Source organism: Somniosus microcephalus, chromosome 1, assembly GCF_052327205.1.
Source record: "Somniosus microcephalus isolate GS21.2 chromosome 1, FLI_Smic_1.0, whole genome shotgun sequence".
NCBI classification, from domain to species: domain Eukaryota; kingdom Metazoa; phylum Chordata; class Chondrichthyes; order Squaliformes; family Somniosidae; genus Somniosus; species Somniosus microcephalus.
In genome coordinates, this window is record NC_140987.1 from 5241137 (window position 1) to 5265959 (window position 24823).

Consider the following 24823-nt stretch of genomic DNA (forward strand, 5'->3'; position numbering starts at 1 on the left):
GCGGTAAGGAGAGGGGGAACGTGGGATGGTGAGGAGGGGTTGGGGGGGATGCGGTGGGGCGGTAAAGAGAGGGGGAACGCGGGATGCTGAGAGGAGGGGTTGGGGGGGATGGGGTGGGGCGGTAATGAGAGGGGGAACGCGGGATGGTGAGAGGAGGGGTTGGGGGGATGGGGTGGGGCGGTAAGGAGCGGCGGAATGCGGGATGGTGAGAGGAGGGGTTGGGGGGGATGGGGTGGGGCGGTAAGGAGAGGGGGAACGTGGGATGGTGAGGAGGGGTTGGGGTGGGGCGGTAAGGAGAGGCGGAACCCGGGATGGTGAGAGGAGGGGTTGGGGGGGATGGGGTGGGGCGGTAAGGAGAGGGGGAACGCGGGATGGTGAGAGGAGGGGTTGGGGGGGATGGGGTGGGGCGGTAAGGAGAGGGGGAACGCGGGATGGTGAGAGGAGGGGTTGGGGGGGATGGGGTGGGGCGGTAAGGAGTGGGGGAACGTGGGATGGTGAGAGGAGGGGTTGGGGGGGATGGGGTGGGGCGGTAAGGAGAGGCGGAACGCGGGATGGTGAGAGGAGGGGTTGGGGGGATGGGGTGGGGCGGTAAGGAGAGGGGGAACGTGGGATGGTGAGGAGGGGTTGGGGGGGATGCGGTGGGGCGGTAAAGAGAGGGGGAACGCGGGATGCTGAGAGGAGGGGTTGGGGGGATGGGGTGGGGCGGTAATGAGAGGGGGAACGCGGGATGGTGAGAGGAGGGGTTGGGGGGGATGGGGTGGGGCGGTAAGGAGAGGCGGAACGCGGGATGGTGAGGAGGGGTTGGGGGGGATGGGGTGGGGCGGTAAGGAGAGGGGGAACGTGGGATGGTGAGGAGGGGTTGGGGTGGGGCGGTAAGGAGAGGCGGAACGCGGGATGGTGAGAGGAGGGGTTGGGGGGTTGGGGTGGGACGGTAAGGAGAGGGGGAACGCGGGATGGTGAGGAGGGGTTGGGGTGGGGCGGTAAGGAGAGGGGGAACGTGGGATGGTGAGGAGGGGTTGGGGTGGGGCGGTAAAGAGAGGGGGAACGCGGGATGGTGAGAGGAGGGGTTGGGGGGGATGCGGTGGGGAGGTAACATAGAAACATAGAAGATAGGAGCAGGAGTAGGCCATTCGGCCCCTCGAGCCTGCTCTGCCATTGAATGAGATCATGGCTGATCATCCAAATTCAGTACCCTGTCCCTGCTTGCTCCCCATATCCCTTGATCCCTTTAGCATTAAGAAATATATCTAACTCCTTCTTGAATATATTTAATGAATTGGCCTCAACTGCCTTCTGTGGTAGAGAATTCCACAGGTTCACCACTCTCTGGGTGAAGAAATTCCTCCTCATCTCTGTCCTAAATGGCTTACCCCTTATCCTTAGACTGTGACCCCTGGTTCTGGACTCTCCCGCCATCGGGAACATCCTTCCTGCATCTAGTCTGTCTAGTCCTGTTAGAATTTTATAAGTTTCAATGAGATCCCCTCTCATTCTTCTAAACTCCAGCGAATATAAGCCCAATCGACCCAATCTCTCCTCATACGTCATTCCTGCCATCCCAGGTATCAGTCTGGTGAATCTTCGCTGCACTCTCTCCATGCCAAGAACATCCTTCCTCAGATAAGGCAACCAAAACTGCACACAATACTCAAGGTGTGGTCTCACCAAGGCCCTGTACAACTGCAGCAAGACATCCTTACTCCTGCACTCGAATCCTCTCACTATGAAGGCCAACATACCATTTGCCTTCTTAACCGTCTGCTGCACCTGCATGCTTACCTTCAGCGACTGGTGCACAAGGACACCCAGGTCTCGTTGCACTTCCCCTTCTCCCAATCTATTGCCGTTCAGATAATAATCTGCCTTCCTGTTTTTGCCACCAAAGTGGATAACCTCGCATTTATCCACATTATATTGCATCTGCCATGCATCTGCCCAATCACCCAACCTGTCCAAATCATACTGGAGTTTCTCGGCATCCTCCTCACAGCACACACGCCCACCCAGCTTTGTGTCGTCTGCAAACTTGGAGATATTACATCTAGTTCCCTCGTCTAGATCATTAATATATATTGTGAATAGCTGGGGTCCTAGCACCGATCCCTGCGGTACCCCACTAGTCACTGCCTTCCACTCGGAGAAAGACCCGTTTATTCCAACTCTTTGCTTCCTGTCTGCCAACCAGTTCTCTATCCAAGACAGTACCTTACCCCCAATCCCATGTGCTTTAACTTTACACGCTAATTTCTTATGCGGGACCTTATCGAAAGCCTTCTGAAAGTCCAAATATACCACATCCACTGGTTCTCCCTTATCTATTCTACCAGTTACACCCTCAAAAAATTCCAGTAGATTAGTCAAGCATGATTCACCTTTTGTAAATCCATGTTGACTTTGTCCGATCCTGTCACTGTTTTCCAAGTGCTCTGCTATTACATCTTTTATAATGGACTCTAGCATTTTCCCCACTACCGATGTCAGGCTTACCGGTCTGTAATTCCCCGTTTTCTCTTTACCACCTTTTTTGAATAGTGGGGTAACATTAGCTACCCGCCAATCCATGGGAACTGTTCCAGAATCTAAAGAATTTTGGAAGATGACCAGCAATGCATCTACTATTTCTAGGGCCGGTCCCTTAAGTACCCTAGGATGTAGATTATCAGGCCCTGGGGATTTATCGGCCTTCAGTACCGTCAATTTCCCTAACACTATTTCCCTACAAATACTGATTTCATTCAGTTCCTCCCTCTCAAGGAGAGGGGGAACGCGGGATGGTGAGAGGAGGGGGTGGGGGGATGTGGTGGGGCGGTAAGGAGAGGGGGAACGTGGGACTGTGAGAGGAGGGGGTGATGGGGTGGGGCGGTAAGGAGAGGGGGAACGCGGGATGGTGAGAGGAGGGGGTGGGGGGGATGGGGTGGGGCGGTAAGGAGAGGAGGGGGTGGGGGATGGGGTGGGGCGGTAAGGAGAGGGGGAACGCGGGATGGTGAGAGGAGGGGGTGGGGGATGGGGTGGGGCGGTAAGGAGAGGGGGAACGCGGGATGGTGAGAGGAGGGTGTGGGGGGATGGGGTGGGGCGGTAAGGAGAGGGGGAACGCGGGATGGTGAGAGGAGGGTGTGGGGGGATGGGGTGGGGCGGTAAGGAGAGGGGGAACGCGGGATGGTGAGAGGAGGGGGTGGGGGGGATGCGGTGGGGTGGTAAGGAGAGGGGGAACGCGGGATGGTGAGAGGAGGGGGTGGGGGGGATGGGGTGGGGCGGTAAGGAGAGGGGGAACGCGGGATGGTGAGAGGAGGGGGTGGGGGGGATGGGGTGGGGCGGTAAGGAGAGGGGGAACGCGGGATGGTGAGAGGAGGGGGTGGGGGGGATGGGGTGGGGCGGTAAGGAGAGGGGGAACGCGGGATGGTGAGAGGAGGGTGTGGGGGGGGATGGGGTGGGGCGGTAAGGAGAGGGGGAACGCGGGATGGTGAGAGGTGGGGGGCTGGGGTGGGGCGGTAAGGAGAGGGGGAACGCGGGATGGTGAGAGGGTGGGGTGGGGCGGTAAGGAGAGGGGGAACGCGGGATGGTGAGAGGAGGGTGTGGGGGGATGGGGTGGGGCGGTAAGGAGAGGGGGAACGCGGGATGGTGAGAGGAGGGTGTGGGGGGGATGGGGTGGGGCAGTAAGGAGAGGGGGAACACGGGACTGTGAGAGGAGGGGGTGGGGGGCTGGGGTGGGGTGGTAAGGAGAGGGGGAACGCGGGATGGTGAGAGGAGGGGGTGGGGGATGGGGTGGGGCGGTAAGGAGAGGGGGAACGCGGGATGGTGAGAGGGGGTGGGGGGATGGGGTGGGGCGGTAAGGAGAGGGGGAACGCGGGATGGTGAGAGGAGGGTGAGGAGGGGATGGGGTGGGGTGGTGAGAGGGGGAACGTGGGATGGTGAGAGGAGCGGGTGGGGGGATGGGGTGGGGCGGTAAGGAGAGGGGGAACGCGGGATGGTGAGAGGAGGGTGTGGGGGGGATGGGGTGGGGCAGTAAGGAGAGGGGGAACGCGGGATGGTGAGAGGAGGGGGTGGGGGATGGGGTGGGGCGGTAAGGAGAGGGGGAACGCGGGATGGTGAGAGGGGGTGGGGGGATGGGGTGGGGCGGTAAGGAGAGGGGGAATGCGGGATGGTGAGAGGAGGGTGAGGAGGGGATGGGGTGGGGTGGTAAGGAGAGGGGGAACGCGGGATGGTGAGAGGAGGGGGTGGGGTGGGGCGGTAAGGAGAGGGGGAACGCGGGATGGTGAGAGGAGCGGGTGGGGGGATGGGGTGGGGCGGTAAGGAGAGGGGGAATGCGGGATGGTGAGGAGGTGGTGGGAGGGATGGGGTGGGGCGGTAAGGAGAGGGGGAACGCGGGATGGTGAGAGGAGGGGGTGGGGTGGGGCGGTAAGGAGAGGGGGAACGCGGGATGGTGAGAGGAGGGTGTGGGGGGATGGGGTGGGGCGGTAAGGAGAGGGGGAACGTGGGACTGTGAGTGTGAACCTCCCCCTTCCCCTGTCTACCAGCTGGAGATTATTGACATCAACATGCTGATTGCATCGGAGCTGTGTTGAGCTGCCAAAGTGCCGGTTCGTGGTTGACTGTGTAAAACTCATCAGGTCTTTTCCCGACAGGCTCCTTTCGGGACCTCTGTGGATTGTGTTGGATGTTCCATGTGCGCGAGCAGCTGAGCGAGAGCTGCCGCAAGTACCAGACAGCCAGAGACAAGACCAGATTCCCCCAGGTACTCACCGCGCCACTTGCACTGGGCAAAGCTGTGAAAATATTCTTAACTATTTCGGGAAAACCTGGTAACCTGTGCTCTTCAAATTGCAGTTTATCAAAGCAGCCAGTTGTGCCGTGGTAGCTACCAGTTCAGTGTCCTGTGTAAGTGAGCTCAGGAACAGCTCAGTGACACTGACAGGGACTGCCCTGGACTAATCACATTCCCCAGTGTGTTCAGCCCAGGAGAGTGTCAACAGATTCACTGAGCCCCTGGAGCTGCAGCACCAGAGTTGGGCTTGATGTTTACTGCTTGTCACAGGGCTGATCCCTCGTATTAGATGAACTGAGTCGTGAGGACACCGATTCACCCTGATTGGATGAAGGGAAGGAGATATCCAAGTCTGTGGTCACACAGGTAGCAGGCTCTCGCCTTGGGAGCTCCCACAGTCGTCCAGTGTTGCAGGACGTTTAAGGAGGCAGCACTTGTTGGCTTTGTGAGCCACTTCGCTATATTTAAAGCAACTCCTTGCCTGCCCTCCCACTTTTTCAAAATTTGTTCCTGGGATGTGGGTGTCACTGGCAAGGCCAGCATTTATTGCCCATCCTTAGTTGCCCTTGAGAAGGTGGTGGTGAGCCGTCTTCTTCAACCGCTGCAGTCCATGTGGTGAAGGTGCTCCCACAGTGCTGTTAGGGAGGGAGTTCCAGCATTTTGACCCAGCGACTATGAAGGATCGGCCGATATATTTCCAAGTCAGGATGGTGTGTGACTTGGAGGTGGTGGTGTTCCCATGTGCCTGCTGCCCTTGTCCTTCTAGGTGGAAGAGGTTGCGGGTTTGGGAGGTGCTGCCGAAGAAGCCTTGGCGAGTTGCTGCAGTGCATCGTGTAGATGGTACACACTGCAGCCACGGTGCGCCGGTGGTGGAGGGAGTGAATGTTTAAGGTGGTGGATGGGGTGCCAATCAAGTGGGCTGCTTTGTCCTGGATAGTGTCGAGCTTCTTGAGTGTTGTTGGAGCTGCACTCATCCAGGTCAATAGGCCAGAGCGGATAAGGAGGCACATTTCCTTCCCTAAAGGACATTCGTGAGCTTTGCCTGCCCTCTTGCTTTCTGTATTCACTGAGCTGCCCTGTACAGACTCGCCCAGCTGAACAGCTAGGTCAGCAAGCTGTTCACTATCTGGGCCATCTGTTGTGGCTCCCCTTCTACCAGTCCCAGTGGATCACCAGCTCCCTCTTCCATCAGTCCCAGTGGATCACCAGCTCCCCTTCCATCAGTCCCAGTGGATCACCAGCTCCCCTTCCATCAGTCCCAGTGGATCACCAGCTCCCTCTTCCATCAGTCCCAGTGGATCACCAGCTCCCCTTCCATCGGTCCCAGTGGATCACCAGCTCCCCTTCCATCAGTCCCAGTGGATCACCAGCTCCCCTTCCATCAGTCCCAGTGGATCACCAGCTCCCCTTCCATCAGTCCCAGTGGATCACCAGCTCCCCTTCCATCAGTCCCAGTGGATCACCAGCTCCCTCTTCCATCGGTCCCAGTGGATCACCAGCTCCCTCTTCCACCAGTCCCAGTGGATCACCAGCTCCCCTTCCATCGGTCCCAGTGGATCACCAGCTCCCCTTCCATCAGTCCCAGTGGATCACCAGCTCCCCTTCCATCAGTCCCAGTGGATCACCAGCTCCCCTTCCATCGGTCCCAGTGGATCAGCAGCTCCTCTTCCACCAGTCCCAGTGGATCACCAGCTCCTCTTCCGCCAGTCCCAGTGGATCACCAGCTCCTCTTCCACCAGCCCCAGTGGATCACCAGCGCTTCTTCCATCAGCCCCAGTGGATCACCAGCTTCCCTTCCATCAGTCCCAGTGGATCACCAGCTCCCCTTCCACCAGTCTCAGTGGATCACCAGCTCCCCCTACATCAGTCCCAGTGGATCACCAGCTCCCCTTCCACCAGTCCCAGTGGATCACCAGCTCCCTCTTCCATCAGCCCCAGTGGATCACCAGCTCCCATTCCATCAGTCCCAGTGGATCACCAGCTCCCCTTCCACCAGTCCCAGTGGATCACCAGTTCCCCTTCCATCAGCCCCAGTGGATCACCAGCTCCCCCCACCAGTCCCAGTGGATCACCAGCCCCTCTTCCACCAGTCCCAGTGGATCACCATCTCCCCTTCCATCAGTCCCAGTGGATCACCATCTCCCCTTCCATCAGTCCCAGTGGATCACCAGCTCCTCTTCCACCAGTCCCAGTGGATCACCATCTCCCATTCCATCAGTCCCAGTGGATCACCAGCTCCCCTTCCACCAGTCCCAGTGGATCACCAGTTCCCCTTCCATCAGCCCCAGTGGATCACCAGCTCCCCCCCCCACCAGTCCCAGTGGATCACCAGCCCCTCTTCCACCAGTCCCAGTGGATCACCATCTCCCCTTCCATCAGTCCCAGTGGATCACCATCTCCCCTTCCATCAGTCCCAGTGGATCACCAGCTCCCCCCACCAGTCCCAGTGGATCACCAGCCCCTCTTCCACCAGTCCCAGTGGATCACCATCTCCCCTTCCATCAGTCCCAGTGGATCACCATCTCCCCTTCCATCAGTCCCAGTGGATCACCAGCTCCCCTTCCACCAGTCCCAGTGGATCACCAGCTCCCTCTTCCACCAGTCCCAGTGGATCACCAGCTCCTCTTCCACCAGTCCCAGTGGATCACCATCTCCCCTTCCATCAGTCCCAGTGGATCACCATCTCCCCTTCCATCACCCCCAGTGGATCACCAGCTCCCCTTCCATCAGCCCCAGTGGATCACCAGCTCTCATTCCATCAGTCCTATTGAATCACCAGCTCTCCTTCCATCACCCCAGTGGATCACCAGCTCCCTCTTCCACCAGTCCCAGTGGATCACCAGCTCCCCTTCCACCAGTCCCAGTGGATCACCAGCTCCCCTTCCACCAGTCCCAGTGGATCACCAGCTCCCTCTTCCACCAGTCCCAGTGGATCACCAGCTCCTCTTCCACCAGTCCCAGTGGATCACCATCTCCCCTTCCATCAGTCCCAGTGGATCACCAGCTCCCCTTCCATCAGTCCCAGTGGATCACCAGCTCCCCTTCCATCAGTCCCAGTGGATCACCAGCTCCCCTTCCATCAGTCCCAGTGGATCACCAGCTCCCCTTCCATCAGTCCCAGTGGATCACCAGCTCCCCTTCCATCCGTCCCAGTGGATCACCAGCTCCCCTTCCATCAGTCCCAGTGGATCACCAGCTCCCCTTCCATCAGTCCCAGTGGATCACCAGCTCCCCTTCCATCAGTCCCAGTGGATCACCAGCTCACTTTCCCACCAGTCCCAGTGGATCACCAGCTCCCCTTCCATCAGTCTCAGTGGATCAGCAGCTCCCTCTTCCATCAGTCCCAGTGGATCACCAGCTCCTCTTCTACCAGTCCCAGTGGATCACCAGCTCCCCTTCCATCCGTCCCAGTGGATCACCACCTGCCCTACCTTCAGTCTCAATGGATCACCACCTGCCCTACCTTCAGTCTCAATGGATCACCACCTGCCCTACCTTCAGTCTCAATGGATCACCACCTGCCCTACCTTCAGTCTCAATGGATCACCACCTGCCCTACCTTCAGTCTCAATGGATCACCACCTGCCCTACCTTCAGTCTCAATGGATCACCACCTGCCCTACCTTCAGTCTCAATGGATCACCACCTGCCCTACCTTCAGTCTCAATGGATCACCACCTGCCCTACCTTTATCTGCAGCCGATTACAATCCCCTCGACTGAACCCGCTGTTTGGGCCGATTGCTCGCAGAGCCGTGTAGGTAATTTTCCCAGTTGCTGTCGAGCAATATCCACAACGCCTTTAGCCACAGCTGGATTCCGAGCCGCTGGGAGCTGCCTCGGTCAGAGTGCTGGGTGGGCAGAGGTTAATGCAGCTGTGTCCCGATAGCCTGGTATTTTCATTACAGCTACTGGTGTTTTATTCTGAGACAAGGCCGTACGCTCCCACTGTATCAACACTGTTAGTTGTTCATTGTTCAAAAATCAGAAGATACTCCCGATTATTATTGTAACCATTGAGGAACACGTGACAAAGTTTCTTTTATTTAAAATGGTATGTCAAGTTAAGTACTAGTAACTAGCCAGAGAGTGGACTAGTCACGGATGCAAATCACACTTGCAGTACTGCCGAGTTTGCTGTGTTCTCAGGACTATGAGGTGGCAGCAGAGTACGATGCGGCTGTGGTTGACCATTGCCTGGCGTCCCTGGACTGGGCTTGTCGAATGCTGCCCTTCGCCAGGTTCATGAATGTAGAGGAGCTCGTACAGGACATCATCCTCAGCTTGGTTAGTGAGCTGCCTCCAATCAGAAAGGTAGGCGCACAGATCGGAACAAAATGTGGCACGTGGAATGTGGGGCCTTAGGAGGAGAGGGGAGGAGAGAGAGAGCCTGGGGGAGGGGAGAGGGAGAGGCAGGGAGAGAGAGAGAGCGAGACCCTGGGGGAGGGGAGGGGGGAGAGGGAGACTCAGGGGGTGGGGGGAGAGAGCGAGATCCTGGGGAGGGGGGGAGAGGGAGAGAGCGCGTGTGGGGGGAGGGTAGGGGGGAGAGAGAGAGAGATCCTGGGCGAGGGGAGGGGGGCGAGGGAGAGAGTGAGTGTGGGGGGGACAGGGGGAGAGAGAGAGAGTGTGGGGGGAGAGAGGGAGAGAGAGAGCCGGAGGGGAGGGCGGAAGAGGGAGAGGTGGGGAGAGAGAGAGTTCCTGGGGGAGAGGGAGAGAAGGAGACCCAGGGGGTGGGGTGAGAGGGAGAGAGAGATCCTGGGCGAGGGGAGGGGAGGAGGGAGGGAAGGAGAGAGCCTTGGGGGGTGGGGGGGAGAGAGTGGGAGACCCGGGGGGAGGCGGGGGAGGGTGCAGGGAGGGAGGGTATTGGGACGGGGGAGGGGGCAGGGGGCTTGATTGTGACCGGTGTTATTATGGGATGTGTTGCAGCGCACTATTTTATCTGCCTGACCTGACCTGCTCCCTGTTTGCTACAGGTGGCTGAAATCCTAGTTAGGGCCTTTCCTGATGTAGATGATGTTCGGGTGCCTCTGAGGGACAAACATCACGCACTGCAGCAACGCCTGCGTCACAGCACCGTGCGAGGTGAGGAAATCCAGCCTAGTGTTCGTGCTCAGGCTATCCGCCATCCACCGGGATTATCCCACTTTACAACAACAACAACTTGTAATTATATAGCGCCTTTAACACAGTAAAACATCCCAAGGCGCTGCACAGGAGTATTATAAGACAAAAACTTTGACAACGAGCCACATAAGGAGAAATTAGGGCAGGTGACCAAAAGCTTGGCCAAAGAGGTAGGTTTTAAGGAGCGTCTTAAAGGATGAAAGAGAGGTAGCGAGGCGGACAGGTTTAGGCAGGGAATTCCAGCACTTAGGGCCCAGGCAACAGAAGGCAAGGCCACCAAAGGTTGAGTGATTATAATCAGGGATGCTCAAGAGGGCAGAATTAGAGGAGCGCAGATATCTCGGGGGGGGGGGGCGGGTGGGGGGTGGTCGTTTGTGAGGCTGAAGGAGGTTACAGAGATAGGAAGGGGCGAGGCCATGGAGGGATTTGAAAACAAGGATGAGAATTTTGAAATTGAGGCATTGCTTAACCAGGAGCCAATGTAGGTCAGCGAGCATTTAGACACCACGGAAGGGTCGAGAGAAGTGGTGGTGAGGTAGAGCTGAGGTCATCAGCGTACATGTGGAAACTGACGCTGTGTTTTGGATGATGTCGCCAAGGGGCAGCATGTAGGTGAGAAATAGGAGGGGGCCAAGGATAGATCCTTGGGGGACACCAGAGGTAACGATGCGGGAGCGGGGAGAGAAGCAGCTGCAAGTGATTCTCTGGCTACGATTAGATAGATAAGAATGGAAGCAGGCGAGTGCAGTCCCGCCCAGCTGGACGATGGTGGAGAGGTGTTGGAGGAGGATGGAGTGGTCAACCGAGTCAGAGGCTGCAGACAGGTCAAGAAGGACGAGGGGGGATCGTCTACCACGGTCACAGTCACAAAGGATGTCATTTGTGACTTTGATGAGAGCGATTTCGGTACTGTGGCGGGACGGAAACCTGATTGGAGGGATTCAAACATGCAATTGCGGGAAAGATGGGCACGGCTTTGGGAGGCAACAACACGTTCAAGGACTTTGGAGAGGAAAGGGAGGCTGGAAATGGGACGGTAGTTTGCAAGGACAGGGAGGGTTCAAGGGTTGTTTTTTTGAGGAGAGGGGTGATGACGGCAAATTTGAGCGAGAGGGGAACAGGAGAGAGAACCATTAACAATGTCAGCTAACGTGGGAGCTAGAAAAGGAAGTGGGTCTCATGGACAAGATGAGCGCGGCGAGGCCATGAGGGGAGATTCTTACTTTAGGAAGGTTGATGGGGTTGGGTGATACACTCGGGGGTGGGGTTTTGTGATGGGCTCTTGAGCTGGACTGAGGAAGAACAACAACTACTTACATTTATATAGTGCCTTTAACACAGTAAAATGTCGCAAAGCACATCACAGGAGAGTTACATAGGATATACAGCACAGAAACAGGCCATTCGGCCCAACGATGCTCCACACGAGCCTCCTCACATCTTTCCTCATCTAACTTTGTCAGCATAACCCTCTATTCCCGTCTCCCTCATATGCTTGTCTAGTCTCCCCTTAAGCGCATCTATGCTGTTCGCTTCAACTACGCCCTGTGGTAGCGAGTTCCACATTCTCACCACTCTGGGTAAAGATGTTTCTCCTGAATTCCCTATTGGATTTCCTGGTGACTATCTTATATTGATGGCCTCTAGTTATGCTCTTCCCCACGAGGGGAAACATTCTCTCTGTATCCACTCTATCAAAACCTTTCAGAATTTTAAAGACCTCTCAGCCTTCTCCTTTCAAGAAAAAAGAGACCCAGCCTGTTCAATCTTTCCTAATAGGTATAACCTCGCATTTCTGGTATTATCCTTGTAAATCTTTTTTGCACCATACTCCAAGTGTGGTCTAACCAAGGTTCGATACAAGTTTAGTATAAAACAAAATTTGGCCCCCATTCACAGAGATATTACGATAGATGACCAAAAGCTGGGTCAAAGAGGAAAGTTTAAAGGAGAACATAACATAAGAAATAGGAGCAGGAGCAGGCCATTCGGCCCTTCGAGCCTGCTCCGCCATTCAATGAGATCATGGCTGATCTTCTGCCTCAACTCCATTCACCGGCCCTATCGCCATATCCCTTGATGCCCTTACTAGTCAGAAATCTATCGACTTCTGTTTTGAATATACCCAATGACTGAGCCTCCACAGCCCTCTGGGGTAGAGAATTCCAAAGATTCACCACCCTCTGAGTGAAGACATTTCTTCTCATCTCAGTCCTGAATGGCCTACCCTTTATCCTGAGGCTGTAGCCCCTGGTTCTAAACTCCCCAGCCAAGGGAAACATTCTCCTAGCATCCATCCTATCAAGCCCTGTAATAATTTTGTATGCTTCAATGAGATCCCCTCTCATTCTTCTGAATTCAAGAGAATACAGGCCTAGTTTACTCAATTGCTTCTCATACGACAGTCCCGCCATCCCAGGAATCAATCTCGTGAACCTTCGTTGCACTCCCTCTATGGCAAGTATATCCTTCCTTAGGTAAGGAGACCAAAATTGTACACAGTGGTCTCACCAAGGCCCTATATAATTGGAGTAAGACTTCTTTACTCCTGTACTCAAATCCTCTTGTAATGAAGGGCAGCATACTGTTTGCCTTCCTAATGGCTTGCTGCACCTGCACATTTACTTTCAGTGACTCATGTACAAGGACACCCAGGTCCCTTTGAGCATCTGCATTCCCCAATCTTTCACCATTTAGGAAATACTCTGCCTTTCTGTTTTTTCTACCAAAGTGGATAACTTCACATTTATCCACATTATATTCCATCTGCCATGTTCTCGCCCACTCACTGAGCCTGTTGAGATCCGCTTGAAGCCTCTTCACATCCTCTTCACAACTGACACTGCCACCTAGCTTTGTATCATCAGCAAATTTGGAAATGTTACATTTAATCCTCTCGTCCAAATCTTTGATATAGACTGTGAATAGCTGGGGCCCAAGCACCGATCCTTGCGGTACCCCACTAGTCACAGCCTGCCACCCTGAAAAAGACCCGTTTATCCCTACTCTTTGTTTACTGTCTGTTAACCAATTCTCAATCCATGCTAGTATATTACCCCCAATTCCATGTGCCCTAATTTTGTTCACCAACCTCTTGTGTGGGACCTTATCGAAGGCCTTCTGTAAATCCAGATACACAACATCTACCGGTTCCCCTTTGTCTACTCCACTAGTTACATCCTCAAAGAACTCCAATAGGTTTGTCAAACAGGATTTCCCTTTCATAAATCCATGTTGACTCTGCCCAATCTTACTATTAGTTTCTAAGTGCCCAGTTATTGCATCCTTTATAATAGATTCCAGCAATTTCCCAACTACTGATGTGAGGCTAACAGGTCTGTAGGTCCCCGTTTTCTCTCTCCCTCCTTTCTTAAATAGCAGAGTTACATTTGCTATCCTCCAATCTGCAGGAACCGTTCCAGAATCTATAGAATTTTGGAAGATGACAACCAATGCGTCCACTATCCCAATGGCCACCTCTTTCAAAACCCTAGGATGTAGGTCATCGGTCCTTGGGATTTATTGACTTTTAGTCCCATTAATTTTGCTAGTACTGTTTTTTTACTAATAATAATTTCTTTAAGTTCCTCATTCTCGCCACACCCTTGGTTTTCTCGTATTTCTGGGAGGTTTTTTGTGTCTTCCTCCGTGAAGACATAAACAAAGTATTTATTTAATTTCTCTGCCATTTCCTCATTCCCCATTATAAATTCTCCCATCTCTGACTGTAAAGGAACTACATTTACCTTCGCAAGTCTTTTCCTTTTCACATACCTGTAGAAGCTTTTACAATCCGTTTTTATATTTTTCGCTAGTTTGTGCTCATATTCCATTTTCCCTTCATCAATTTCTTGGTCCCCCTTTGCTGATTTCTAAAAAGATCCCAATCCTCAGGCTGACCGCTTTTTCTGGCAACTTTATAAGCTTCCTCCTTTGACTTAATACTAGCTTTAATTTCTTTTTTTAGCCATGGTTGGATCACTTTTCCTTTTGGGTTTTTATGCCCTAGAGGAATATATGTTTGTTGCAAATTATGCATTATTTCCTTGAATGTTAGCCATTGTATGTCCACCTTCATACCTTTTAGTGTAGTCTCCCAATCTACCATGGCCAACTTGTCCCTCATACACTTGTAGTTTCCTCTGTTTAGATTGAAGACCTTAGTTTCAGATTGGACTATATCACTCTCAAACTTAATATAAAATTCAATCATATTATGGTCACTTGTCCCTAAAGGCTCCTTTACCACAAGATTATTGATTAGCCTTTTCTCATTACACAGTACCAGATCCAGAATAGCCTGTTCCCTGATTGGTTCCTCCACATACTGATCCAGGAAACCATCTCGCATGCATTCCAAGAATTCGTCCTCCACACCATTAGTGGTAATTTGATTTGCCCAGTCAATATGTAGATTAAAGTCTCCCATGATTACCGTATCGCCCTTTTTACATGAACTTCTAATCTCTTGATTGATACTGTGCCCTACATTACCACTACTGTTTAGTGGCCTATACACAACTCCCACCAATGTTTTACACCCTTTGCTGTTTCTTAGCTCCACCCAAACTGATTCCAGTTCTGCATCACGATCTGCCAAGCCAAGATCTTTTATCTCTACCGTATCGATCTCATCCCTTATTAACAGCGCTATGTCAGCTCCTTTTCCTTTTTGTCTGTCCTTCCTAAATGTTGAGTACCCTGGAACATTCAGTTCCAGCTTTGGTTACCCTGCAACCATGGGGTAGATTTTCCTGGAGCCGTCGGGCAGGGTTTCAGGTGTGTGGGGGGGGAAAATCCCGAATTCGGGGGTCCCGACACCATCCCGCCCAAAACCCACCTCCACGTAAGTTTCACAGGAGGCGGGTACCTGCCCCGCACTGTGACCCGCGGCGGGAAGGGATTAGTGCCAATTAACTGCCTGTTAACAGGCAGTTTTTAGCCTAATCCCTATTTTGAGGGGTGTCATATGGAATTCCCGATGGCTCCAAACCACGCCAGGTTAGAGCAGTCGGGCTGTCGGGTTGAAGGAGTTGGAGGGGTCGCGATGTCGGTGTTCAGGTGAGTGATGGGTGCATAAGTGCAAAGGTAAGTGTGTTTGGTGTGTCTGAAGTGTGTAAAGAAGTTTAAATTACCTGTACTTACCTCTACAGCCTTTCTTCCTGTAGACGTCGGGAGTCCATCACTCAGCCGGCACTGAAAGCAGAATGGCCGCGATCTGTCCAAAGTGACAGCCTGCAGCTTTCATTGCCGGTGACAGTTCTAACTGAGTCTGTGTCGAAGGACTCAGCTTAGAACTCAGACTGTCAGTGTTTGACAGCTTCAAACAGCTGTGAAACACTGATATTTCATCTGTCAAGAACTCTTGACAGATGAAATTTCAGTCTGTGATGTCACCTGTTGCCAGGTGGCCCTTAATTGGCCTGCTGAGCCCGCTGGGCGGGCTCAACAAGGTCAATCAAGGGAAAATCGCGCGGATTGGCTGGATGTCGATGTAGGCGGGACTAAAACCCGAAAGTTGTAGTCCCGCCTCCTTCCCGACAGCTTAAGGAAAATCGACCCCCATGTCTCTGTAATGGCAATTACATCATACCCATTTACTTCTATTAGTGCCATTAATTCATCCACCTTGTTGTGAATGCTACGTGCATTTAGATAAAGTGCCTTCAACTTTGCCTGTTTAATATTTTTCTGCACTTTGACCCTCTTTACTCCCAACTAGTTTTGCTGACTACTTTTCTAACTTGCACTTCCATCTTTGTTTCCCTCTGTTCTGGGCCCACACTTAGGTTCCCAGCCCCCTGACAAACTCGTTTAAATCCTTCCCAACAGGACTAGCAAACCCCCCCTGCGAGGATATTGGTCCCGGTTTTGCCGAGGTGTAACCCGTCCAGCTTGTACAGGTCCCACCTTCCCCAGAATCGGTCCCAATGCCTCAGGAATTTAAATCCCTCCCTCCTACACCATCTCTCCAGCCACGCATTCATCTGGTCTATTCTCCTATTTCTGCTCTCGCTAGCACGTGGCACTGGGAGTAATCCTGAGATTACTACCTTTGAGGTCCTGCTTTTTAATTTATTTCCTAGCTCCCTATATTCTGCTTGCAGGACCTCGTCCCTCTTTCTACCTATGTCGTTGGTACCGATATGGACCACGACCTCTGGCTGTTCGCCCTCCCCCTTCAGAATGTCCTGCAGCCGCTCAGTGACATCCTTGACCCTGGCACCGGGGAGGCAACATACCATCCTGGAGTCATGTCTGCGGCCACAGAAACTTCTATCTGTTCCCCTTACGATAGAATCCCCTATCATTATTGCTCTCCCACTCTTTTTCTTCCCCTCCTGTGCAGCTGAGCCACTCGTAGTGCCACGGACTTGGCTCTTGCTGCATTCCCCTGAGAAACCATCTCCCCCATCAGTATCCAAAACGGAAAATCTGTTGGAGAGGGAGATGGATGCAGGGGACTCCTGCACTACCTTCCCAGTTCTTTTACTCTGTCTGGCGGTCACCCATTCCCTGTCTGCCTGTGCACTCTTTACCTGCGGTGTGACCACCTCGTTAAGCGCGCTATCCATGAAGATCTCAGCCTCGCGGATGCTCCACAGTGACTCCAGCCGCAGCTCCAGCTCCGAAACGCGGATTTCGAGTAGCTGCAGCTGGAGACACTTCCTGCACATGTGTTCGCCCTGGACACCAAAAGTGTCCCTGACTTCCCACATAGCACAGGAGGAGCACCCCATGCTGCCGAGATGCCCTACCATGTCCTCCCCTTAATTTACTCCCTTTACTTCCTCTAAATTAAAGAATATTAAATACACGAGGGACCTTACTTCACTTTAAACACTACTTACTCTAAACTAGAGACCTTACTTTTACTTTAACGACTGGACTGTAGAAATACTCACCAGGTCCTACTTACCAATCAGCTCCTTCCTTTGTGCCGACGTCACTTTTAATCTCTGACGTCACTTTCGAATGTTGCCTGTTTTGGTCTGCTCTCGCTGTTGCTCCCAATAGCTCAGTCTGGGCCTTGCGCCTCGGGTTTTATTACTCGCTCCTCCTTCGCCTGTTCCCTCACAGGTCAGTCCGCTCTCGCTGCTGCTCCCAAGAAGAGACAGGTAGCGAGATGGAGAGGTTTAGGGAGGGAATTCCAGAACTTAGGGCCCAGGCAGCTGACGACACGGTCGTCAATGGTGGAACGATGAAAATCAGGGATGCACAAGAGGCCATAATTGGAGGAGCGCAGAGATCTGAGAAGTTTGTAGGGCTGGAAGAGGTTACAGAGATAGGGAGGGGTGAGGCCACGGAGGGATTTGAACACATGGTTGAGAATTTTTAAATTGAGACGTTGTTGGTCCGGGAGCCAATGTAGGTCAGCGAGCACAGGGGTGATGGGTGAGCGGAACTTGGTACGAGTTAGGATACGGGCATCAGAGTTTTGGATGAGCTCAAGTTTACGGACGGTAGAAAGTGGGAGACCAGCCAGGAGTGTGTTGGAATAGTCAAGGCCAGAGGTAACGAAGAGATGGATGAGGGTTTCAGCAGCAGATGAGCTGAAGCAGGGACGGAGTGGGGTGATGTTACAGAGGTGGAAATAGGCGGTCTTGGTGAATCCTGAAGCCTCTACCTTATTTCTCAGACCCTGATGGAGAGGAGATGATGTCGGTCGTGCTGCACGAGCTGTACAGACAGAGGATGAAAACGCTGAAGCGGACAGTGCAGAACATTGGTCCCACTGAACAGCACATATGGGAACGAGCTGAAGAGGGTTTACGGGAGCAACAGGACCAGACGTACGATCGGTTCTCCTTGGGGACAAGTCTGAGCAGAAGCACTTTGACAGACACCAGAAGAGCCCAGGACCAGAGTGATGAGGACACGACAGACAATATGTCGCAGCCGTTGCAGGATCTGAGTGAATGGCAGGACAAAACCCAGCAGCAGGCGGGCACCGGTCACAGGTAGCACGTGTGGGCCAGGTTAATTGGGAGAAGGTGGGGATCCCAGTTAACAGATATGAATTCTGGAGTAAGAAGGGAAGTCAGGGAAAACTTTGTACCCAAAGGATAATCGAATTGTGGAATAAATTACCAGGGAAGGTTTCTGGAGAGAGATGATTGAGGGATATGGGGAGAAGGTAAGTAGGTGGGGTTGGGGGATATGGGGAGAAGGGGGGTTGGGGGATAGGGGGAGAAGGTGGGTAGGTGAGGTTGGATATGGGGAGAAGGTGGGTAGGTGGGGTTGAGGGATAGGGGGAGAAGGTGGGTAGGTGGGGTTGGATATGGGGAGAAGGTGGGTAGGTGGGGTTGAGGGATAGGGGGAGAAGGTGGGTAGGTGGGGTTGAGGGATATGGGGAGAAGGTGGGTAGGTGGGGTTGAGGGATATGGGGAGAAGGTGGGTAGGTGGGGTTGAGGGATATGGGGAGAAGGGGGGTTGGGGGATAGGGGGAGAAGGTGGGTAGGTGGGGTTGAGGGATATGGGGAGAAGGTGGGTAGGTGGGGTTGGATATGGGGAGAAGGTGGGTAGGTGGGGTTGAGGGATAGGGGGAGAAGGTGGGTAGGTGGGGTTGAGGGATAGGGGGAGCAGGTGGGTAGGTGGGGTTGAGGGATATGGGGAGAAGGTGGGTAGGTGGGGTTGAGGGATATGGGGAGAAGGTGGGTAGGTGGGGTTGAGGGATATGGGGAGAAGGTGGGTAGGTGGGGTTGAGGGATATGGGGAGAAGGTGGGTAGGTGGGGTTGAGGGATATGGGGAGAAGGTGGGGAGGTGGGGTTGAGCGATATGGGGAGAAGGGGTGTTGGGGGATAGGGGGAGAAGGTGGGTAGGTGGGGTTGAGGGATATGGGGAGAAGGTGGGTAGGTGGGGTTCAGGGATATGGGGAGAAGGTGGGTAGGTGGGGTTGAGCGATATGGGGAGAAGGGGTGTTGGGGGATAGGGGGAGAAGGTGGGTAGGTGGGGTTGAGGGATATGGGGAGAAGGTGGGTAGGTGGGGTTCAGGGATATGGGGAGAAGGTGGGTAGGTGGGGTTGAGGGATATGGGGAGAAGGTGGGTAGGTGGGGTTGAGGGATATGGGGAGAAGGTGGGTAGGTGGGGTTCAGGGATATGGGGAGAAGGTGGGTAGGTGGGGTTGAGGGATATGGGGAGAAGGTGGGTAGGTGGGGTTGAGGGATATGGGGAGAAGGTGGGTAGGTGGGGTTGAGGGATATGGGGAGAAGGTGTGTAGGTGGGGTTCAGGGATATGGGGAGAAGGTGGGTAGGTGGGGTTGAGGGATATGGGGAGAAGGTGGGTAGGTGGGGTTGAGGGATATGGGGAGAAGGTGGGTAGGTGGGGTTCAGGGATATGGGGAGAAGGTGGGTAGGTGGGGTTCAGGGATATGGGGAGAAGGTGTGTAGGTGGGGTTGAGGGATATGGGGAGAAGGTGGGTAGGTGGGGTTGAGGGATATGGGGAAAAGGTGGGTAGGTGGGGTTGAGGGATATGGGGAGAAGGTGGGTAGGTGGGGTTGAGGGATAGGGGGAGAAGGTGGGTAGGTGGGGTTGAGGGATATGGGGAGAAGGTGTGTAGGTGGGGTTGAGGGCTAGGGGGAGAAGGTGGGTTGGGGGATATGGGGAGAAGGTGGGTAGGTGGGGTTGAGGGATATGGGGAGAAGGTGGGTAGGTGGGGTTGAGGGATATGGGGAGAAGGTGTGTAGGTGGGGTTGAGGGATATGGGGAGAAGGTGTGTAGGTGGGGTTGAGGGATAGGGGGAGAAGGTGGGTAGGTGGGGTTGAGGGATATGGGGAGAAGGTGGGTTGGGGGATATGGGGAGAAGGTGGGTAGGTGGGATATTGGGGGGATGGGGAGAAGGTGGGTAGGTGGGGTTGAGGGATAGGGGGAGAAGGTGGGTTGGGGGATATGGGGAGAAGGTGGGTAGGTGGGATATTGGGGGGATGGGGAGAAGGTGGGTAGGTGGGGTTGAGGGATAGGGGGAGAAGGTGGGTTGGGGGATATGGGGAGAAGGTGGGTAGGTGGGATATTGGGGGGATGGGGAGAAGGTGGGTAGGTGGGATATTGGGGGGATGGGACTGGAATTGTGTATGGAGGAGATGGGACGGGGCAAGTTAAATGTGAAATTAGAAACCAGGTGTTGAATTTTGTGTCCTCTTGTGTGTTTTTCCAGTTGGTATTTTTTCTACAATTAGTTTCTAATTGAGAACCCGAGCTGAGGGAGCAAGGCCCAAAATTCAAGGCAGCAGCAGGGTTAGAAAGGATAAAAGGGAGGAGATAAATCTCCTGTTGAGGGGGCATTAGCTTGGGTTTGATGGTCTGTTGGGCGAAGGGAAAGTGTGGCAGGTTGAGGAGTTCCACAGGTTTGAGCACAGGGTAAGAAGGAGTGGCGGTGCCCAGAGCCTTGATTTCAGCAGTGCGAATGTTGAGGGGACGAAGTGTGTGTGTGTGTGGGATTGAAGAGAGGAGCACAAAGCAGTGTCTCCGCAGACGGGCGATTAGAGAGAGAGGTCACCTACTAGACGTGAGAGGGTCAGCAGCCAATGAGCTGCTCCTTGTATCCAGTCCAAGTATGACAGAGGAAGGGGAGAGTCCCCTCAGAGGGGAGCACTGTCACCCAGCAGTCTGGGAGCGATGGAAGGCCAACTGTAAATATGTAAATCAGTAATTAATTAGATCTAAAGGGATAAAATTAACTAAGTAGAGGATACCAACATTAAAGAGATCCAAATTGCATTAAAAAAAAATCTGATATACATAATGAAATAATAAATAGGAGTAAGGGGGATACGAAGCTAAAAACATAACAGAAGAGATATCTATATCTATATCGTAAGTAGATAGACGTTTTAAGCAAAATGATGCCATTATGCCTTGGAACTCCAGGACGCTTCATTAGTCCTGGATAACCACGTGTGCAGGAAGTGCCTCCATTGCTCAAACAGCTGCAGGGCGTACAGGAGGCTGAGAATTTCCTGGAGCGCACATTTTACAAGGTGATCACCCCGCAGCTACAGAGAGTTCAGGAGGAGCGTAAGTGGATGGGCATCCGGCAGGGTAGGAAGAGGCAGGAATCCTCCGGGAGTTTGGCACTCTCAAACCAGTTTTCAGTGCTGAATACCAGTGAGGGTGCCGACACCTTGGGGGAGTGCAGTCTGGAGCCCATCCACGGCACTGTGGGGCAAATAACTGCACGGGGGGGCACAGCAAAGTGTAGAAATGCAGTGATCATAGGGAATTCAATAGTCAGGGGGATAGACAGGCGTTTCGGCAACCGCTGACGTGAGTCCCACATGGTGTGTTGCCTTCCTGGTGCCAGGGTAATCACTGAGAGGGTGCAGAACATTTTGAGTGGGGAAGCAGAACAGCCAGAAGTCGTGGTCCATGTGGGAACCAATGACAGGAAGGAAAAAGGTTGAGGTCCTGCAGTCAGAGTTTCAGGAGCTAGGGAGGGAGTTAATAAGCAGAATCTCAAAGGTAGTAATCTCTGACTACTCTCAGTGCCACGCGCAAGTGATTATAGGAATAGTAAGAACATAAGAAATAGGAGCAGGAGTAGGCCAATCGGCCCCTCGAGCCTGCTCCGCCATTCAATAAGATCATGGCTGATCTGATCCTAACCGCCAATCCACTATCACAGAACCATCTCCTGAATCGAACAGAATTAGACACACGAAATAGGAGCAGGATCAGGCTACACGGCCCCTGGGCCCGCTCCGCTACCCACAGGGCCATGACCGATCCGAACCTAGACTCATGTCCAAATTCCTGCCCGCTCCCCGTAACCCTTAATTCCCTTTACTTCTAGGAAACTGTCTATTTCTGTTTTAAATTTATGTAATGATGTAGCTTCTACAGCTTTTTGGGGCAGCATATTCCATGGACCTACCACCCTCTGAGTGAAGTAGTTCCTCCTCATCTCAGTTTTGAAAGAGCAGCCCCTTATTCTAAGACTATGCCCCCTAGTTCTAGTTTCACCCATCATCGGGAACATCTTCCCCGCATCCACCCGATCCAACCCCTTCACAATCTTATATGTTTCAATAAGATCGCCTCTCATTCTTCTGAACTCCAATGAGTAGAGTCCCAATCTACTCAACCTCTCCTCATATGTCCATCCCCTCATCCCCGGGATTAACCGAGTGAACCTTCTTTGTACTGACTCGAGAGCAAGTATGTCCTTTCTTAAGTATGGACACCAAAACTGTACGCAGTATTCCAGGTGCGGTCTCACCAATACCTTGTACAACTGAAGCAATACCTCCCTATTTTTATATTCTATCCCCCTAGCAATGAAAGCCAACATTCCATTGGCCTTCTTAATCACTTGCTGCACCTGCATACTAACCTTTTGAGTTTCGTGCACCAGGACCCCCAGATCCCTTTGTACTTCAGTACTTTCCAGTTTCTTGCCATTAAGATAATAACTTGCTCTACGATTTTTCCTGCCAAAGTGCATAACCTCACACTTTCCAGTATTGTATTCCATCTGCCAAATCTCTGCCCACTTACTTAGCCTGTCTATGTCCCCTTGCAGGTTTTTTATGTCCTCCTCACTCACTACTTTCCCTCCCATCTTAGTATCATCTGCAAACTTTGATATGTTACACTCGGTCCCCTCCTCCAAATCGTTAATATAGATTGTAAAGAGTTGGGGACCCAGCACTGACCCCTGCGGAACACCACTAGTTACTGATTGCCAGTCTGAGAATGAACCATTTATCCCAACTCTCTGCCTTCTGTTAGATAGCCAATCCTCTATCCATGCCAGAATATTACCCCCAATCCCGTGATTTTTTATCTTAAGCAATAATCTTTTGTGTGGCACCTTGTCAAATGCCTTTTGGAAGTCTAAATACACTACGTCCACTGGTTCCCCTTTATCCACCCTATACGTTACTTCCTCAAAGAACTCCAGCAAATTTGTCAAACATGACTTCCCCTTCATAAAACCATGCTGACTTTGTCCTATTAAATTATGATTATCCAAATGTCCTGTTACTGTCTCCTTAATAATGGACTCCAAAATTTTACCTACCACAGATGTTAGGCTAACCGGTCTATAGTTTCCAGCCTTCTGTCTACTGCCCTTTTTAAATAAGGGTGTTACATTTGCAGTTTTCCAGTCTGCCGGGACCTTTGCTGAGTCCAGGGAGTTTTGGAAAATTATTACCAATGCATCCACAATCCCTACCGCCACTTCCCTCAAGACCCTAGGATGTAAGCCATCAGGTCCAGGTGATTTATCCGCCTTGAGTCCCATTATTTTACCGAGTACCACTTCCTTAGTGATTTTGATCGTGTTTAGCTCCTCCCCCCCTTTAGCCCCTTGTTTGTCCAGTGTTGGGATATTCTTAGTGTCTTCTACTGTAAAGACTGATGTAAAATATTCATTCAGTGTTTTTGCCATCTCCATATTTCCCACCATTAATTTCCCGGTCTCATCCTCTAAGGGACCAACATTTACTTTAGCCACCCTTTTTCTTTTTATATAACTATAAAAACTCTTACTATCTGTTTTCATATTTTTTGCTAATTTACTTTCATAATCTATCTTCCCTTTCTTAATCAATCTTTGTTATTTTTTGCTGTCTTTTAAAGTTTTCCCAATCCTCTATCCTCCCACTAGATTTGGCTACCTTATATGCCCTTGTTTTTAGTCGAATACTATCCTTAATTTCTTTACTTGGCCACGGATGGCTGTCTTTTCTTTTACACCCTTTTCTTCTCAGTGGAATATATATTTTTTGGAAGTTGTAAAATAACTCCTTAAATGTACACCACTGATCATGTATCGTCTTACCCTTTAATCTATTTTCCCAATCCACTCTACTCAATTCCGCTCTCATACCTTCATAGTCTCCTTTATTCAAGCTTAGCACGCTTGTTTGAGATCCAACCTTCTCACCCTCTAATTGAATATGGAATTCAACCATGTTATGGTCACTCATTCCAAGGGGATCCTTTACTCGGACATTTTTAATTAATCCTGTCTCATTACACAGGACCAGATCCAAGGTTGCTTGCCCCCTGGTCGGTTCAGTTACATACTGCTCAAGAAACCCATCCCTAATACACTCAATGAACTCATCCTCAAGGCAGCCCTGCCCAATTTGATTTGTCCAATTAATATGATAGTTAAAATCCCCCATAATTATAGATGTTCCCTTATTACAAGCCTCAACTATTTCCTGATTGATACTCCGTCCAACAGAGTTGCCACTGTTCGGAGGCCTACAGACTACGCCCACTAGTGTTTTTTTCCCTTATTATTCCTTACCTCCACCCAAACTGTTTCATTATCCAGATCTTTTGACCTAATATCATTTCTCTGTATTACAGTGATTTCTTCCTTTATTAACATAGCCACCCCACCTCCCCTTCCTTCCTGCCTGTCCTTCCTGATCGTTAAATAACCTGGTATGTTTAATTCCCAGGCATTGTCACCCTGCAGCCATGTTTCTGTAATGGCCACAAGATCATACCCATATGTAGTTATTTGTGCCATTAACTCGTCTATTTTGTTACGAATGCTACGTGCATTCAGATAGAGAACTTTCAAAGATGTTTTGTGACACTTAGTTCCTGCTTTTGCCCTTTTTATTACTTTACCTTTTACTCCATACCTTCTGCCCCTTCCTGACACGCTCTGGTTTTTAATTTCCCCACTGCTACCTAAGTCTAGGATAAAACAGATTAACGCGTAGCTGGAGAAGTGGTGCAGGAGGGAAGGCTTCAGATTCCTAGGGCACTGGGACCAGTTCTGGGGCAGGAGGGACCTGTTTAAGGTGGACGGGTTGCACCTTAACCTTCCCGCGAGGACATTAGTTCCAGCTCTGTTAACGACTGCTGTGGGGAGGGTTTAAACTAATTTGACAGGGTGGTGGGAACCAGGATGAAACATTAGAGAGGAGAAACAAGGTGCACAGAGGACTGGGTGAGGCAAATAGCACTA

At 52.2% G+C, this 24823-nt stretch overlaps 1 protein-coding gene across 1 annotated transcript in view; it reads left to right on the top strand.

The window, feature by feature from the left end:
• Positions 1-24823, top strand: part of cplane1 (ciliogenesis and planar polarity effector 1) — a 341103-nt gene that overhangs the window by 112394 nt on the left and 203886 nt on the right. Inside the window, exons 22-25 of the mRNA XM_086002590.1 lie at positions 4623-4732; positions 8911-9075; positions 9735-9843; positions 17525-17846. Of these exons, the coding sequence (XP_085858716.1) occupies positions 4623-4732; positions 8911-9075; positions 9735-9843; positions 17525-17846 (706 nt within the window). The remainder of the gene's footprint in view (positions 1-4622; positions 4733-8910; positions 9076-9734; positions 9844-17524; positions 17847-24823) is intronic.